We start from the raw sequence: 17,867 nt of genomic DNA on the forward strand, positions 1-17,867 counted from the left end.
CGGACGCACCGGGCGCAACATCTGGGGGTTAGGGTTAGGGGGTGCAAATCCACAGGTTAGGGGGCGCAAATTACTTGCCTTGCCCCGGGTGCTGACAACCCACGCTACGCCACTGGGGCCTGCCACTGCCTCTCAGCCTAACATACCTCACAGGGTCGTTGTGGAGATAGAATGGGGAGGAGAAGTTATGTTCGCACCCTTGAGCTCCTTGGAAAGAAGGAGGGATATAAATCAAGGAATGAACAAATCTCTAGCTATGATTCACATACACAGCACTTCCAGACCTCTTAATCCTTCCCACTAACCAAAATTCTCTGTTTTAGGAATTGTTGGGAGCCTAGTATCCTTGGACAAAGTTCTCCCTGCCCTTTTCCCGAAGAGCAGAGGTTGTTTTACCCCTTGAGGCTCACACCTCAGTCTCCCAAGGAATAGTTGTGTGGCGGACTGTATAAAAGTTAATGTTTTCATCCACTCGGACAAAGGAGAATGGGGACCCTACATCCAAAAGAATGAAGACTCGACAGAATAAAGACTCTGTAAGTGTCCAGGAGACTGTGGGGTAGAGAGGGGGAAGGACTCAGGGTCTCTCCAGTATTGTTGCAAAGCCATCATAGTTGAAGCCTTACTCTCCTTGAATTTGTCTCAGGTCCTTTTAAAGCCATCCAAGTTGTTTTGGGCAATGAGGTAGAATAAACTTAGAGGGGGGGTCTGCAGGGGAGACTTTGAGGACACTGGAAAAGCTTAAGGGTTCATGGACATAAATAGCAGGGGAGCTGGTCACTTGTGGACCATTTGCACCTGGGTGATGGATAATTTTTGGGTGTGGTTTGGGGGGAGAAAAGAAGCAAAAAAGGGGGGAATTTGGGTGTTAAATTGTTTCAGTTGATTAATTCTCTGCCTTTTAATTTATAAATTAAGTGACTCAATTCTAAATAAAGCCATGTCTAACAAAAAAAACCCCAACACCCTCAATATAGGTGTGTTTTCAATATATGAAAAGTAAAGCTGGATTATTAACAAATCAATAAACTAAAGTTAACTAAATCACTCTTGGGAGGAAAGGTCATCCTAAAGAGTGTTCTTTTTAATCCCCTATTACAAACGTCCTTCAGTGAAATAACTGTGTTCCTCAAACTGTCAGCCTCTGCTGATTAAGATTGAGGTCCACCAAATAATGAATGGAAGACTTAGTGCAGAGGCCTTCAAACATCTCACCTTGGTAACTTGCCTCCTTTAGAATTCTCGGGAGAAAATCTTCTAAGATGTTGCTGGACTCATACTCCCATCAATCCCAGACAACTTGGCCATTGGTCAGAGATGTTGGGAGCTGTGATCCAGCGTGATCTGGGGAGCACCTCATTGGCTACTCCTGTTCTAGGGTGTACATTCGGTCCACACAGGGTCTGGTCAGTTTTGTTGGACCTCATGAATCTTCACTTACGATGCACCTGGGTCATGTACAACAGCCCCTTGCAGAAGGAAGAGCTGCAGTAATGGGCAGAGTGGCTTTCAGGAAAGTTTGTGCACCATTGTTGAAGTCCACAATGAGGCCTCCTTGAGAAGCCTCCAAGGGACCTCAGAGTTTCCTGAAACACAGCGTGAAAACTGCAGATTTATTAATGGATAAGTAAGATAATGGACTAGGCAGAACTGGCAAAATTAACAGCAAAATGAAGAGAACCTAATGATGAGTGTTTTATGGAAGAATGGATGGCTTTTTCGGGATACTTAAGGAAATGTTATAGTATGATGGAACTCAAGAACAGGATTTGAGCTATGAACCAACAGATGTAATTAGATTATAATAATTGTGGTTATGATTTAATAGATGGAAGATAGGGTGCAGCAGAAGGGGAGGAACAGCAACTCCATGGAAAACAAGGTGGGAAGTCGACAAAAAAAGCAAAAAGACGAAATTGTGCTTTGAATGTATGTGTTAAAAATGTTGAAACTTAATAAAATATAATCGGGGGGGTGGGGACCTATCACTTTGACAGTTCCATGCATCAAAGCGATGGTGCGACTCAACCCTGAGAAACACTTGTCAGAACAGGGTGGGATTGGCCCCAGCTTGAGATAAGCAGGAGACACTTTCACAGGACCATTGAAAGAAGCCTCTCGTCTCTCCGTTAATTTTCTCTGCAGATGTCGATGCGGAGTGGTAGGAAGAAGGAGACTCCGGGGCCCCGAGAGGAGCTCAGGACGCGGGGCCGAGCCTCTCCAGGTGGCGTCAGCACTTCCAGCAGTGATGGCAAGGCTGAGAAATCCCGGCAAACTTCCAAGGTAGGTCATCATAGCTTCTGTGTCAAGCTACACTTTGGCAGCTCAAGAACTGGAAGTGACAGTAACACACTTATTTGAGTTGCACCAGATAGTCCCCAGTTTTGGTTTTTATGTGCAGTAGAAGCAAGATGTTCTACCCAAATGCACCAATGGGAAATGCAAGTTTGTGGAATTCTTCACATCCATGGCACATGGTACCTGAGACCAGTAAGACGGCATCTCTGGAACTCTTATGCTGCACCATCACGACCCTATCAAGAGTCAGGAAAATTAGAACTAGCAATGATGAATGTTTACCTTTTATTTAATTCACCTTTGCTGTGATTTTGCAGGGGTTTGTGCTGCCTTGTTAATATGATTTTGTTTCCTTAACCTTTTTGAAAGTCTCAGTGAAAAATTGCATTAAAAAAAGCTGTTTTAGAAATTTCTCCAAAAAACCACTTAGATTGTTAAAATAGTTGCCGTTCAAAAATCCTTTTGAGTGAAGTTGTTTTACCCAGCAACTGATTCTTTAGCACCTCTGTCTGTCTATCTATCTATCTATCTATCTATCTATCTATCTATCTATCTATCTATCATCTATCTATCTATCTATCTATCTATCTATCTATCTATCTATCTATCTATCATCTATCTATCTATCTATCTATCTATCTATCTATCTATCTATCTATTGCTTCTTCCTCCTAGATGGAAAAGCCTCACAGTGCTATTCTCAGTGTCAGCACTGTGTCCAAGTGAGAGCAATACAAATTAACAACTGAACAACAATTGCTCCCGAGAGCAAATGTTTTGCAGCATTGAGTTATGCATCCCAGAGTGCTTCCTCTTTGGAGCAATTATTGTCCACTTGTTAATTTGCATTATCTTCACTCTCACAAACATGGATAGCTCAGTCGGTCAGAGTGTGGGGCTGATAACGCCAAGGCTGCAGGTCCGATCCCCATATGGGGCAGCTGCACATTCCTGCATTGCAGAGAGTTGGACTAGATGATGCTCAGGGTCCCTTCCGACTCTACAATTCTATGTAATCACTTGTCCTGTGTTCTGTCATCAAGTAACAAAATATGATCACCTGCATAGCCTCACAATGCCTTCCCGTTCTCGTCCCGAACTTTGAATGATGGGATCATTCCTTGGACTAGTACAGGAAGCAGTTTCAGCTAGTCTAGCATGCACATCAAGTTACATTATATTTTCCACAGTTAATAGAAGGCAAAAAAACCAAACAAACGTACATTGCAAAACTTGGGGAAGAAATTTCTAACCGGGCTTCTCTCTGCCTTGCAGAAGGGTCGGGTGGAGGAGTCCATGGCCCCTAAAGGAAGCAAGCAAAGCCGCCCAGAGGAGATATCGGAGAGCGAAGGAGAGGACACCAATGCCCCAAAGAAAACTAAAACCGAGGTGGGGCTTCCCTGGCCACAGGCCTCCTCTCCCTGCGTGCCCCAAACACCTCCTGAGGTGTCTTGTCCCAGGTCCTTCTAAGGCTGTTCCTGCCTTTCCTGTGTTCACCTATTTCCTGTGCTCACCTGTGCTAGGTCCAGCTACCTGGCTGATGTGCTTCCATACCTGAGACCTCACCAAGTCACAATGGCTGCAGGTTCTTCTTGCGTGAGCAAGGCATACCATCCTTGGAGAGCCCAAATTTGCTGTGCACCCAAATTCTCCCTCTGGGACCCTCCCCCTTGTGAGACCCTCTGCTCAACCTGTGATTCATCTCTCCACTCCAGGAGCTGCCGAGGCCTCAGTCTCCCTCAGACGTTGACAGCCTCGACGGCCACAGCTTCAACGATGAGACAAGCAGCGACCCTCGCGACATCGACCAGGACAACCGGAGCACCTCGCCCAGCGTCTACAGCCCTGGCAGCGTGGAGAATGACTCTGACTCCTCCTCAGTCTTGTCCCAGGGGCCGGCCCGCTCCTACCACCACCCCCCACTCTTCCCCCAGAGCCCCTCTCCTGCCCCCCTGGCAGAGGGCCTAGCTCGCCCACCAGAGCCAAACTTTGGCCTGGCAGGGGACGGCCATCCTCCGGGCCCCGCCGGCAGTTACCAGCCGCAACTTGAGGCCCAGGCCTCGAGGATTTTCCAGGCGCAAGCCCCGCCGCCTCCCACTCTGTCTGCCAATTCCTCTTCTTCCTCGTCCTCGCCTTCCTCCTCTACCTCTTCCTCCTCCTGCACGACCCACGTCTCCCTCTACTCTGGCGCCAACGTGGTCCAGATGGGACCCAAAGCAGTTGGTGCAGGGCCAGGCCTCCCCGCGCCAGGCGGGCGAGAGCAAGCCCTTGGCACCAAGCACAACCCGCCCCCGACAACCCCCATTTCCTTGGCCCCGGTGGCGGGGGGCCTGCCCCCTCAGAAAAACCCTCCGAACAACTCCCCCTCGGTGCTCCCTTCCTCCGCGGCCGCTTTCCCCCACGTCCTTGCCAACCTGCCCCCGCCGCCCGCTCTGAGGCCCCTCAACAATATGTCGGCCGCCTCCAGCTCCCCGGGGGTGGCGGGGCAAGCGCTGGGCGGGCACCTCCCGCCTCCCCACGGGATGGGCCAGGACAAGTCGCCCGTCCCTTCCCGCTACCCCTACGCCCCCGCCCCGCCCAGCTCTTCGGCCGCCCAGTACGCTCTGCCGCCCCCTTCCCAGGCCCTCCCCAGCTACAGCTCCTCCTACGGCCACTCTTTCCCCCAGCCCAGCAGCCTCTCCGTCGCCAGCCAGCCCCCCAAGTACACCCAGCCCTCCATGCCCTCCCAGCCAGTGTGGAGCCAAGGGCCGCCGCCCTATAGCCGCCCCCTGGGCAATGTCGGCTCACACCCTCCGGCCGCCTTCCCGGGTCAGACTGCCATGCACCAGCAGCAGCACCAGCAACACAGCCACGGCAGTGGTGCGGGGGGCCCGGCAGCGGCTGCGGCAGCCCCCCAGGCCCCCGGAGGGTATCCCCACCCATTGGAGCCAGGCCCGCACCACCCGTCCCACGCTGCCTATGGCCTCCGCCTCTACCCGCCCCACGGCCATGCCACATACAGCCAGGCCCCCTCTGCGTCTTCCTCTTCTGCCTCCTCGTCCTCTGCCTCTTCTTCTTCCTCTTCCACCACCTCCTCTTCTTCCTCCTCCTCTGCACCCCAGGGAACGTACCCGGGAGTCTGCAGCCACCCCCAGGGGCAAAACACTGCAGCCTACACATTCCCACCACCGCCACCGCCTTCGCCTGCCCACGGAGCCGGACCACCGGTCACCTCCGCCTCCGCCACCCTCTCCACCGTCATCACCACCATGGCCTCCGCCTCAGCAGCACCCTACAAGACGGCGTCGCCCCCTGCGGGGCCCCCCTCGGTAACCCCCTACGGGAAGCGGACGGCCTCTCCGTCCCCCACCTTCCAGCCCCCGGCCCCCTACAAGCCGGGCTCCCCTCCTTCCTCCTCCTCCTCCTCTTCCTCAGCGTCCTCATTCCGTGCTGCCACCCCACCGGGGTACAGGCTGGCCTCTTCCCCGGCAGGCGGGGGCTACAAGGCCCCCTCGCCGGCCCCCGTGGCCCCCCCAGCTGTGGGGGGTATGCCGGCCCCTCCCCCTCCCTTGCCCCCGCTGCCCCTCAGCGCCGCGCAGATCAAGCAAGAGCCTTCCGAGGAATACGAGCCCCCGGAGAGTCCGATGCCCCCTGTCCGGAGCCCCTCGCCAGCCCCCAAGGTGGTGGACGTGGCAAGCCATGCCAGCCAGTCTGCGAGGTGAGGAAGGAAAGGGAGCCAGGGACAGGGTGGAAGGGAGAGGAATGGGGGAGAGATGGGGTAAGGATGAGCGGGAAGGGTTGGGAAATCTCAGAGCGCATCATAAAAGAAGTTCTGCCATTGGGTCTGCACCAATCCAAGCGCAGCACCTTAGCCACCTTCTGGTGGTTTTGCTCTCAATGGCCAAAAGTGGTCCCTTGCCTTCTTCTTATAAAGCAACTGGATAGAATAATGCCTACATATTTTCACTTTAAGTAGCATGGGACTAGACGCTCCTTTTTAGTTTCAATGAAATACAGTCGTACCTTGGATCCCAAACACTTTGGTACTCGGACGTTTTGGCTCCCGAATGCTGCAAACCCGGAAGTGACTGTTCCAGTTTGCAAACATTCTTTGGAACCCAAATGTCCTACGGGGCTCCCGCGGCTTCTGGTTAGCTGCAGGTGCTTCCTGCAGCCAATCAGAAGCCACATTTTGGTTTCTGAATGTTTTGGAAGTCAAACGGACTTCCGGAACGGATTCTGTTCTGTTCTTCCAAGGTAGGACTGTATTAAAAACCTGGAAATGTGCCCCAGAGACTTCCCTGAGCCTTGGGGGCTGTAGGATGAGCCTTGGAAAATCTCAGAAGCCAGAACTGGACTTGTTGTGGATCAAGTGGGTGGTAATCTTCACTAGTGCCCCACAACATTCCTTGCTTTCCTCACCCCCCACCAACACTAGTGGAAACAGGATAGAATATGCAACAACAAAAGAGAGAGAATTCTGCCTATTGGCTTCATTGACCTAATTAACACAGACTGGAGAATTCATATATTTTTTTGTTCCAGAAATTAGGGAGCAGGGTCTGTGAGGGGCATAGTCTGGGGAGCCAGAATGGCATAGGGAAGAATCCCAAGAGGCTAGCTAGAGAGGCATTTGTGTGCGCCCCCCGCCCCCCAGCCCTGAAGTTCCCTTCCTGGGTTTTAGAGGATTCAGATACAGTCATACCTTGGTTTTCGAACAGCTTAGTTTTCAAACGTTTTGTCTCCCAAACGCTGCAAACCTGGAAGTGACTGTTCCAGTTTGCGAACTATTTTTGGAAGCCAAACATCTGACTGGGCTTCCGCGTCTTCCGATTGGCTGCAGGATCTTCCCGCAGCCAATCGGAAGCCGTGATTTGGATTCCGTTCGGCTTCCGAGGTATGGCTGTATATACATGCTATTTACCTTTGAAGGCACATTTCTCAGTTGTCCTCACCACTTTTGGCCTTCCCTCCTTCTCCATTTCATTTGGGCATTGACGCCTTCTTCCTTCTTCCCTTCCACAGGTTCAATAAACACCTGGATCGCGGCTTCAACTCCTGCTCACGGACCGATCTCTACTTTGTACCACTGGACGGCTCCAAGCTGGCCAAGAAGCGGGCAGATCTTGTGGAGAAGGTGCGCAGGGAGGCTGAGCAGAAGGCCCGGGAGGAGAAGGAGCGTGAAAGGGAGCGAGAGCGAGAGAAGGAGAGGGAGCGAGAGAAAGAACGGGAGCTGGAAAGAAGTGTGGTAAGTACCGGCGCAGGAGCCCCCGTTCCCCAGTTCAAAGGGTAGGAAACTGCCAGGTTTCCACCAGTGATGAGGAGAGCCAATGTTGGACAGAACAATGGTGTGGTCAACATGGTGGTCTGGTGCCAAACCCAACGAATGAATGGCCTGGCTTGGCACAAGGCCTTTTCAGTTATGCCTGTAACTGTCATGGACTGGTTGGACTCTGAGTAATGGTGGGAGAAATCAGCTGGGACCCCCCCCCCCCAAGCGGAGAAGGCTCAGAGTCCGGGATTGGTGGTGGGACAACGATGAGTGGTCAGAGGGAGAAGGTGAGGAAGAGGAGGTGGAAGCTGAAGAGGTCGCAGGGCTTAGTGAGCGGGGAAATTCTGTGGCAGAGAGAAGTCCAGAATCGGAGGCAGAAGCTGAAGCAGGAGAGGAGGGAGGCAGAGATGAGTCCAGTTGGTGAAGAGTTACGGGTGTCTCTCCCTCCTGCTGCAACAAGCGCTCCCAGAACCAGAAGAGGCATGAAAAGGGCAGAGGAGAGGTTGACTTCACGCAGGCGCAGTATCCGATTGCTTGCGGGGGGGGGGAGACCCAGAGAGGAGGGGACTTAAGCAGCTGTGAGGAGGCAGGGACCTTCAATCTCAGCAAATGTTTCATGGGGGCAAGCCCTACTGGAGACGAGTTGATGTGCTCATTAGGCCTGACACTCGTGTCAATCTGTTTTTGCCAATAAAGAGGTAATTCTCAACTTGCACAGTGTGATTTACTTATCAGGCTTGCTCCTGATAGCAACACGGGACCCCTTGCTGCTAATGAAAAGGAATGTAGCTCATTGAGGAGCTTTGTGTACAGGTGTATTTTGATGTATCGAATAGAATGAAAGTTTATGAGTCATGGCAGAGGGGAGAGCACCTGTACAAATTCAACATTTTGTTTTGCTAATGTTGTTAATATTGTTTTATAGATATGAATGCTGTTGTACTTCATGAATCCTATAATATGATTTTTGGTGTAACTGTGATGTTTATGTTATTTTTTAGTTGTTTTGTTAATAGCGTTACATGGATGGTAATTGTTTGATTTGGGATTGTTTTACTGATGATTTCTTAAGTACAGTGGTACCTCGGGTTAAGAACTTAATTCATTCTGGAGGTCCGTTCTTAACCTGAAACTGTTCTTAACCTGAAGCACCACTTTACCTAATGGGGCCTCCTGCTGCTGCGCCACCAGAGCACAATTTCTGTTCTTATCCTGAAGCAAAGTTCTTAACCCGAGGTACTATTTATGGGTTAGCGGAGTCTGTAACCTGAAGCGTATGTAACCTGAAGTGTATGTAACCCAAGGTACCACTGTATTCCATACGATTCATGCTGTACAGTGGTACCTCGGGTTACATACGCTTCAGGTTACATACGCTTCAGGTTACAAACTCTGCTAACCCAGAAATAGTACCTTGGGTTAAGAACATTGCTTCAGGATGAGAACAGAAATCGCGCAGTGGTGGTGCGGCGGCAGCGAGAGGCCCCATTATCTAAAGTGGTGCTTCAGGTTAAGAACAGTTTCAGGTTAAGAACCGACCTCTGGAACGAATTAAGTTCTTAACCCGAGGTACAACTGTATTTGTGATGTTCCATTATGTTATTTTTATCTGTTGTTTGTAAGCCGCTTTGGGGTTTATTTGAATAAAAAGCTGCATAGAAACAGAATCGATCAATCAATCGAACACGCTTTGGGATTTCTTTGACTAAAAAGTGGCATAGAAACATACTCAATCAATTGAACACGCCTCTCTCTGGTCTTTTGCAGAAGGTGGCGCAAGAAGGCCGCGCAGTGGAGTGCGCCTCCCTGGGGCCCGTCCCTCACCGCCCGTCGTTTGAGCAAGGCAGCGCCGTTGCCACTGTCCCCCCCTACCTGGGCCCCGACACACCAGCGCTCCGTACCCTCAGCGAGTACGCGCGGCCCCACGTCATGTCCCCCAGCAACCGCAACCACCCCTTCTACGTCCCGCTGGGCGCGGTGGACCCCGGACTGCTGGGCTACAACGTGCCGGCCATCTACAGCAGCGACCCGGCCACCCGGGAGAGGGAGCTGCGAGAGCGGGAGGCCCGCGAGCGAGACCTCCGGGACCGCGACCTGCGCGAACGCCTCAAGCCCGGCTTCGAGGTGAAGCCCGCCGAGTTGGAGCAGCTGCACGCTGTGCCCAGCGCCACCATGGATCCTTTCCCGCGGCATGGGGGGCTGGCTCTGCAGGCCGGCCCGGGCCTGCACCCCGCTTTCCCTTTCCACCCGGGGCTGGGCCACCTGGAGAGGGAGCGGCTAGCGCTGGCGGCCGGCCCTGCCCTGCGCCCCGACATGTCCTACGCCGAGCGACTGGCGGCTGAGCGGCAGCATGCTGAAAGGGTGGCCGCCCTGAGCAACGACCCCTTGGCCCGGCTGCAGATGCTCAACGTGACCCCCCATCACCACCAGCACTCCCACATCCACTCCCATCTCCATCTCCACCAGCAGGACGCCATCCACGCAGGTGAGGAGCGGGGCCTCTCTCTCCAGCTTGCCTTGGCATCACTTTTAAGTCTTGTCCTTAATAATAATAATAATTACAGGCCGTCCATCTGACTGGGTTGCCCCAGCCACTCTGGGTGGCTCCCAACAAAATATTAAGTGAAATATTAAAAATTGAATAAACAAAATATTGAAAGCACAGGCCCCTAGCAATATTGAGGACCTTCACAGTGGTATAGCAACAACAACAACAACAACAACAACAACAACAACAACAACAACAACAACAACAACAACAACAACAACATGGATGATGATTTGGGGCACATTTCCATGTTTTTCATATTTAATTGAAACAAAAAAGGAAGTCTCTAGTCCCATGCTACTTAAAGTGAAATTTGTTGTTGTTGTTTAGTCGTTTAGTCGTGTCCGAGTCTTCGTGACCCCCTGGACCAGAGCACGCCAGGCACTTCTGTCTTCCACTGCCTCCCGCAGTTTGGTCAGACTCATGTTTGTAGCTTCGAGAACACTGTCCAACCATCTCGTCCTCTGTCGTCCCCTTCTCCTTGTGCCCTCCATCTTTCCCAACATCAGGGTCTTTTCCAGGGAGTCTTCTCTTCTCATGAGGTGGCCAAAGTCTTGGAGCCTCAGCTTCAGGATCTGTCCTTCCTGGGAGCACTCAGGGCTGATTTCCTTAAGAATGGGGAGGTTTGATCTTCTTGCAGCCCATGGGACTCTCAAGAGTCTCCTCCAGCACCGTAATTCAAATATGTAGACATTATTATTTCTAGTTGCTTTGTAAGACAATTTGGGTGGCTCCCAACAAATAAAAGCATAATAAAACATCAAACATTAGAAACTTTCCTGAACGGGGTTGCCTTCAGATGTCTTCTGAAAGTCAAGTAGTTGTTTATCTGTTGTTATCTGATGGGGGCACGTTGCACAGGGAGGGGCCACTTCTGAGAAGGCCCTCTGCCTGGTTCCCTGTAACTTCACTTCTTGCAGTCAGTCCGAGCCTCATGTTGGGCAAAATATTCCTGCATTGTAGGGCGTGAGCCTAGGTGACCATTTGGGTCCCTTCCAGCTCATGATACAGTGACGGGCCTCTGTTCTGGCTGTGCCATTTCAGCCGGCGGGGCATGGAATTCTTACATGAATGAACGCTGTTGCATACAAGATAATCTCCTGCACATGGGAAACTGGTGTGTGTCACATGGGACTAGAATCATTCTGCCTGATGTATCTTCTGCGCGATGGGGATTTTTGCACGCAGAGCAGCAGTCAGTTGTGCGGACCCCCACATTCTGTCTGACATGGTACAGCTCAAACATGGGTTTCACACCTCACCTAGAAGTTAAGCTTCAAGCAACTGTGCTGTTCTTTTCAGCCTGGAAGTGCCGATTAATTAATTAATAGTCTGTGTATTTTCAGCCTGTTACAGGCTTAGACTGCAAGTTGAAAGACGAACTCTTGAGACTCTGCTTCCCTCTTTCTTATCTGCGGACTTTTTCTGCAATCCAAATTTTGCAGAGAAATGCTGGATTGTGCCACTTGAATACTGTTATTCAAATCAAGCAAACGTCCACCCAAAATTGCTGCTTCTTTTGCATATTTCATTCTGCTTTTGCTCGTCAGGGAGGGAAAATGAACTCTGAAGTACTAAAGTCTCTGGGCATAACCTCTGGACATTTTATTCAGTCACTCTTTGGGGGCTCTGTGATGTCCTACTTGTATTCCTATCTTTGCATGTGTAAAAGCTAGAATCTTGTTCAGATTCTGAGGGATCTGGTTACATGAATCAGGCCCCTTCATGAGAGGAAGAGGAGTGGTATGAATGTTAATGTGAGCAATGACGTCCAGCACCTAGTATCATCTCAGCTACAAATTCTCTCTGTAGCTGTAGATATTATGTTGTGAACTGTCCTGAGATCTATGGGATGAAGGACGGTAAACAAATTTAATAAATAATAATAATAACAACAACTGTTTTTCTCAGTGGATCCAATACCCATCTGCAATATGTGAGTAATACTTGTCTACCTTTACAAGAGTGTTGCAAAGTTTACTGAAAAAAATACCACATAAATGCTAACATATAATTTAGCCTGAATGCAAAAAAATCAGGAACAAATTGAATTTGAATTTACAGTCATATCTTGGAAGTCAGATGCCTTGTGACTCGAACGTTTAGGCTCTCGAACGCCGCAAACCCGGAAGTGAGTGTTCCGGTTTGCAAACATTTTTGAGAACCCAAACATCCAATGTGGCTTTTGCAGGAACTTCCTGCAGCCATTTGGAAGCCACACCTTGGTTTCTGAACGTTTTGGAAGTCGAACGGACTTCTGGAACTGATTCCGTTCGAATTCCAAGGTAGGACTGTATTACATATTACACAACATACTTTTCTCTCTCCTGTTGCTCTCTCTATCCCATGTCACAAGCTAACTGTTTACAATCTCCATTTCCTCAGCTTCCGCCTCCGTTCACCCTCTTATCGATCCACTGGCTTCCGGGTCACATCTCACCCGGATACCCTACCCAGCTGGTACCATCCCTAATCCACTCCTTCCTCACCCACTGCATGAAAATGAGGTGCTGCGCCACCAGCTTTTCGGTAAGATCTCTGTCAGGGATGGGGGAGTGCAGTATAGAGGCAAAGGCAGCGGCAAGATTCGGGGGCAGGGAAGAGAACTGGCAGAACGAAAGCGGGAGTGTGAGAAAATGGATTGAGTGTGGCCGAGAGCATAGGCGCATGCGTGGAACTGCAAAACAACTGTGAATCAAAAGCGAGAACCTGATATGGGAGCAAGGGTGTAGGATAATAGACTCTGGGGGTCTGGTCTTCGCAGAAATATTATGTGCTCTTTCACACCTTCTTCTGCTGTGGCTCCTTCTCTTGCCCTTTTATTTATGGAAATAAGACAGGGAAGTGTGCAGGCAGCATTTTCTCTCTCTAACCAATGGCTTGCCGAGAATATAAATCTGCTCCCGGCTTACAGGGTTAAAGCCAATGAATGCCAAGGCACCGTGACAATCGACAAGCACGCAGGAGATTATTTTTAATTACATTAGAATGTGTTTTGTTACTGTTATTTGATAAAGGGAAGAATCTTCAGCTTGCAAGCTCTTGGGTCAGACAGGTGGAAACTGAAGGAGACCCACTGCGGATTTCAGCTGGGGCATTGCTTCAGCTCTGTAAGGCAAAAGCGCAGAGCAAGGGCCGGGTGGCTCATGGGCAGAGCAACTGCTTAGCATGCAGAAGGCACTAGGTACAACCCACAGCATTTCTAGGGAGGGGTGTGGGAGAGGCTGCTGTCTGAAAGCTTTGGAGAGCTGCTGCCCGATGCAAAGGAAGGTGGCAGGCAGCTTGCCTTAGGTAGGTATACAGAAGAGGGAATGAGAGCAGGCACACCTTTTTTCAGCTCTCCGCGGCAAGCTGCCTCTGCTGCTGAAATTCTGCCTGAAATTCTGAGAGCCAGTGTGGTCTAGTGGTTAAGAGCGGTAGACTCGTAATCTGGTGAGCCGGGTTCACTTCCCCGCTCCTCCACATGCAGCTGCTGGGTGACCTTGGGCCAGGCACGCTTCTTTGAAGTCTCTCAGCCCCACTCACCTCACAGAGTGTTTGTTGTGGGGGAGGAAGGGAAAGGAGAATGTTGGCCGCTTTGAGACTCCTTCGGGTAGTGATAAAGGTAAAGGTAAAGGGATCCCTGACCATTAGGTCCAGTCGTGACCAACTCTGGGGTTGTGGCACTCATCTCGCTTTATTGGCTGAGGGAGCCGGCGTACAGCTTCTATGTCTTGTGGGCAGCATGACTAAGCCGCTTCTGGCGAACCAGAGCAGCGCACGGAAACGCCATTTACCTTCCCGCCGGAGTGGTACCTATTTATCTACTTGCACTTGGACGTGCTTTCAAACTGCTAGGTTGGCAGGAGGGTAGTGAAAAAGTGGGATATCAAATCCAAACTCTTCTTCTTCTTTTGTGCCGCTGTTAAAGGCAAAGAACCCATGTGGATCGCCATGATCACCCCAAAATGTGACTTGTTTTGTTCTGTGGCTCCAGCTGCCCCCTACAGAGACCTGCCAGGCTCTCTCTCGGCTCCGATGTCAGCAGCGCATCAGCTCCAAGCCATGCATGCACAGTCAGCAGAGCTCCAGCGCCTGGCCCTGGAACAGCAGCAGTGGCTGCACGCCCACCACCCTCTGCACGGAGTGCCGCTCCCCACCCAGGAGGATTACTACAGGTGAGTGGCTTCTTTGGGCGGGGGCGGGGGGGCAACAAGTTTGGTTTTGCACTAGCATGAAGGGACCAGCAGGGATCCCAAGAGCAGAATTGTTAAGAAGCTGCCTGCTCCCAGACACAACAGCTTCCAATCTTCTCCTTAATACAGTGGTGCCCCGCAAGACGAATGCCTCGCAAGACGGAAAACTCGCTAAACAAAAGAGTTTTTCGTTTTGGAGGTGCTTCGCAAAATGAATCTCCTATGGGCTTGCTTCGCAAGATGAAAATGTCTTGCGAGTTCCTGCGGGGTTTTTTCCTCCCCCCCCTTTTTCTAAGCCGCTAAGCCGCTTATCAGATGATCCAATAAGCCGATAAGCCGCTAAAAGCCGCTAATAGCCGCTAATAGCACTAATCCGCTAATCCATCAATGGGCTTGCTTCACAAGACGAAAAAACCGCTAGATGAAGAGAATCACAGAACAGATTCTTTTCGTCTTGCGAGGCACCACTCTACAGTGGTACCTCAGGTTACATACGCTTCAGGTTACATACACTTTAGGTTACAGACTCTGCTAACCCAGAAATAGTGCTTCAGGTTAAGAACTTTGCTTCAGAATGAGAACAGAAATTGGGCTCCGGCGGCATAGCGGCAGCAGGAGGCCCCATTAGCTAAAGTGGTGCTTCAGGTTAAGAACAGGTTCAGGTTAAGTACGGGCCTCCGGAACGAATTAAGTACTTAACCTGAGATACCACTGTATAGGTTTCCAAAGTGTGTTTCAGTGTTTTGAAAGTCCTTCCTGTTGCCACAGGGCCCTAGTGATATTGAGGACATTTACAGTGGAATAAGAATAAGAATGATATGCCACTTTGGACAGCTTCCAACAAGTACTGCCCCCGGTCCAGTATATCTGAAGGAGCGTCTCCACCCCCACCGTTCTACCCGGATACTGAGGTCCAGCTCCGAGGGCCTTCTGGCTGTTCCCTCACTGCCAAGTTACAGGGAACCAGGCAGAGGGCCTTCTTGGTAGTGGCACCCGCACTGTGGAACGCCCTCCCACCAGATGTCAAAGAGAACAACAACTACTAGACTTTTAGAAGACATCTGAAGGCAGCCCTGTCTAGGGAAGCTTTTAATGTTTGATGCATTACTGTATTTTAATATTTTGTTGAAAGCCACCCAGAGTGGCTGGGGAAGCCCAGCCAGATGGGCAGAGTAGAAATAAATTATTATTATTATTATTATTATTATTATTATTATTATTATTATTATGCATAATAATAAATAATCGAACATTAAAAACTTCCCTATACAGGGCTGCCTTCAGATGTCTTCTAAGAGTCAGGTAGTTGTTTATTTCCTTGACATCCGATGGGAGGGCCATTGCACAGGGCGGGCGCCACTACCGAGAAGTCCCTCTGCCTGGTTCCCTGTAACTTCACTTCGTGCAGTGAGGGAACCACCAGAAGGCCCTCAGAGCTGGACCTCTGTGCCTGGGCTGGACGATGGAGTGGAAACGCTCCTTCAGGTATGGAGGGCCAAGGCTGTTTAAGGCTTTTAAAGGTCAGCACCAACTCTTTGAATTGTGCTTGGAAATGTACTGGGACCCAATGTGGATCTTTAAAGACTGGTGCTATATGGTCCCGGCAGCCACTCCCAGTCACCAATCCAGCTGCCACATTCTGGACTAGTTTCTGGGTCACCTTCAAAGGTAGCCCCATGTAGAGTGCATTGAACTAGTCCACGCGGGAGATAACCACAGCATGTACCACTCTGGCAGGACAGTGTGCGGGCACGTAGGGTGTCAGCCGGCGTACCAGATGGAGCTGGTAGACAGCTGCCCTGGACACAGAAGAAGGCTGCTAATGGAAAGCAACAAGAATGCCTTGAAATGAGAAAAATAAAAGGTGCACGTTTGTGGTGTTTGGTTCACTCTTTCTTCTCTGTTTCTCCCCTCCCCCTTGCTCTTCTCCCCAGTCACCTGAAAAAAGAAAGCGACAAGCCCCTCTAAGCAGATCCCATTCCCCATGGCGACGTCATTGACCCTCTTGGTGCTGCTGCTGCTTCTGAGAGAGAGAGAGAGAGAGAGGAAGATTTGCCAACCAAACCCTGGAAGCTGCACAGTGACACAACTTCTAATGTCGTTTAATGGGAGAGGGACGAAAGCAGGCTGACCCCTGGCGGGAGGGGGGGTGGCAAAAGGGGAAGGACAAGCGGGGCGCCAAACACCAGGCAAGGATTCCGAACCTGTGGCTAAATGTGCCCTTGTATCCTGTAAGCAAAGGTATATAAACCATCGTGCATCTATTTTTCTGCCCTCCCCACCCCACCCCCTGCAATCCTCGGGCAACTGCGGCCAGTCAGCAGGAACTTCGAAAGGCATGGGGGGCGTCTCCCAAAGCCCCCTTCCTCCATGCCTTGACGCAGGAGAGAGTCCAGAAGACTCGCGGGACGTTTCAAGAAGGCATGGCCACATTCTTGCTCAGCCCCCCGAGAGACGGGGGCCGAGCCGAGAGGTGCAAAGCGCCACAGGACTGTTCCAAGAGGGCAGCTGCCATTTTTCTTCGTATCCATGCCTAGAGGGAAGGAGCACTGACGAGCTGCGGGACTGTTTGAAGGATGGCAACTGCCCTTTCCCCTCCCATCTCATGGGGGTGAGGAGGGCGGAGGTGGATGCAGCTGAGCGACGAAAAAAAGCACGTTTGATACTTTCCACGATGGCAGCTGCCCCTTTCCCCCTCCACCCCCTTCCAGTTGATGTACTTTTAACTCATGCACATTCTGTTAGACGTGGCGGTTTTGCGTAGCAATTTGTGGTTCCTTGATCTCCCCGTGTGTGTGTCTAATCTCACGGTTGTATATCTTGATCTGTCCTCATATATATTTACATAAGAACATTAAAAGATGCCCAACTATGGGAGGAGAATCTCCCTACACACCCAATTTCCCACACACACATTCTAATAATTTTTATATTAAGGGCGCTCTTAAAAGTGTGGGGCAGGGGTTGGGGAGGGGGAGAGAAAGAAACTAGCAAAGCAACAACAACAAAACAGAAGCATACTGGAAACTGTTCTGCTTTGTTCGTTTTCTGCACACCCCGCGGGGGCTATTATTACCAAGAGGATAAGATTTTTGAAACCACATCCCCTGCTATTTTGTTGCAAAGTGTGGAAGTGGAACAGGACACTGCTGGAAACAGGATCTGTTGCTCTGGATTAGAGTGGGGTGGTGGTGTTATTCTGAAGCTCTCCTTTCTCCAGAGCTCTGCAGTTCAGTGTCTCCTGACGTGTGCTTGGGCAAGTGGCTGGATGAACCCAGTTCCTCCTTGCAAACTACCACCACAGAATCTTTAGTTAGGTTTTCATACTGCTCTTCCAGTAGCAAGCAGAATGTTGGTTTGTGCTTGCATTAGTGGAATCCCCAGCGTCAGGTTTGGGAGGTTTAGATAGGGGACTTTTTTTCCGCTGCTCTCGCTTCACTTTACATCCCTGGTGATAGGGATCAACTATTGAAAAGACTGGGTTCACCAGGCATACCTTCTGTGCAGTGGAGGAATGCACCAGTGCATATACTCGTGTAAGATAACGTGATGGACCAACAGGTGCAATTCATTTCTTTTCTTTTTCTAGGGCTGA

The 17,867-nt window shown here is 50.7% G+C and overlaps 1 protein-coding gene across 4 annotated transcripts in view; it reads left to right on the forward strand.

Annotated features, from left to right (window-relative positions):
- Positions 1 to 17,172, forward strand: part of ATN1 (atrophin 1) — a 30,138-nt gene extending 12,966 nt beyond the window's left edge. For 2 of the 4 annotated variants that reach the window (XM_081176180.1, XM_081176181.1), the window contains exons 2-11: positions 324 to 536; positions 1,829 to 1,882; positions 2,146 to 2,283; positions 3,574 to 3,687; positions 4,014 to 5,995; positions 7,303 to 7,525; positions 9,317 to 10,034; positions 12,483 to 12,626; positions 14,074 to 14,254; positions 16,207 to 17,172. In XM_081176180.1, the coding sequence (XP_081032306.1) occupies positions 459 to 536; positions 1,829 to 1,882; positions 2,146 to 2,283; positions 3,574 to 3,687; positions 4,014 to 5,995; positions 7,303 to 7,525; positions 9,317 to 10,034; positions 12,483 to 12,626; positions 14,074 to 14,254; positions 16,207 to 16,240 (3,666 nt within the window). In that variant the 5' untranslated portion in view covers positions 324 to 458 and the 3' untranslated portion in view covers positions 16,241 to 17,172. Of the gene's footprint in view, positions 1 to 114; positions 537 to 1,828; positions 1,883 to 2,145; positions 2,284 to 3,573; positions 3,688 to 4,013; positions 5,996 to 7,302; positions 7,526 to 9,316; positions 10,035 to 12,482; positions 12,627 to 14,073; positions 14,255 to 16,206 lie in introns of those variants that run through there. The other 2 variants (XM_081176182.1, XM_081176183.1) reach the window with 2 other exon arrangements.
- Positions 17,173 to 17,867: the final 695 nt, after the last annotated feature.

The sequence above is a fragment of the Podarcis bocagei genome, assembly GCF_964188305.1.
Source record: "Podarcis bocagei genome assembly, chromosome: 17".
Classification (NCBI taxonomy): Eukaryota; Metazoa; Chordata; class Lepidosauria; order Squamata; family Lacertidae; genus Podarcis; species Podarcis bocagei.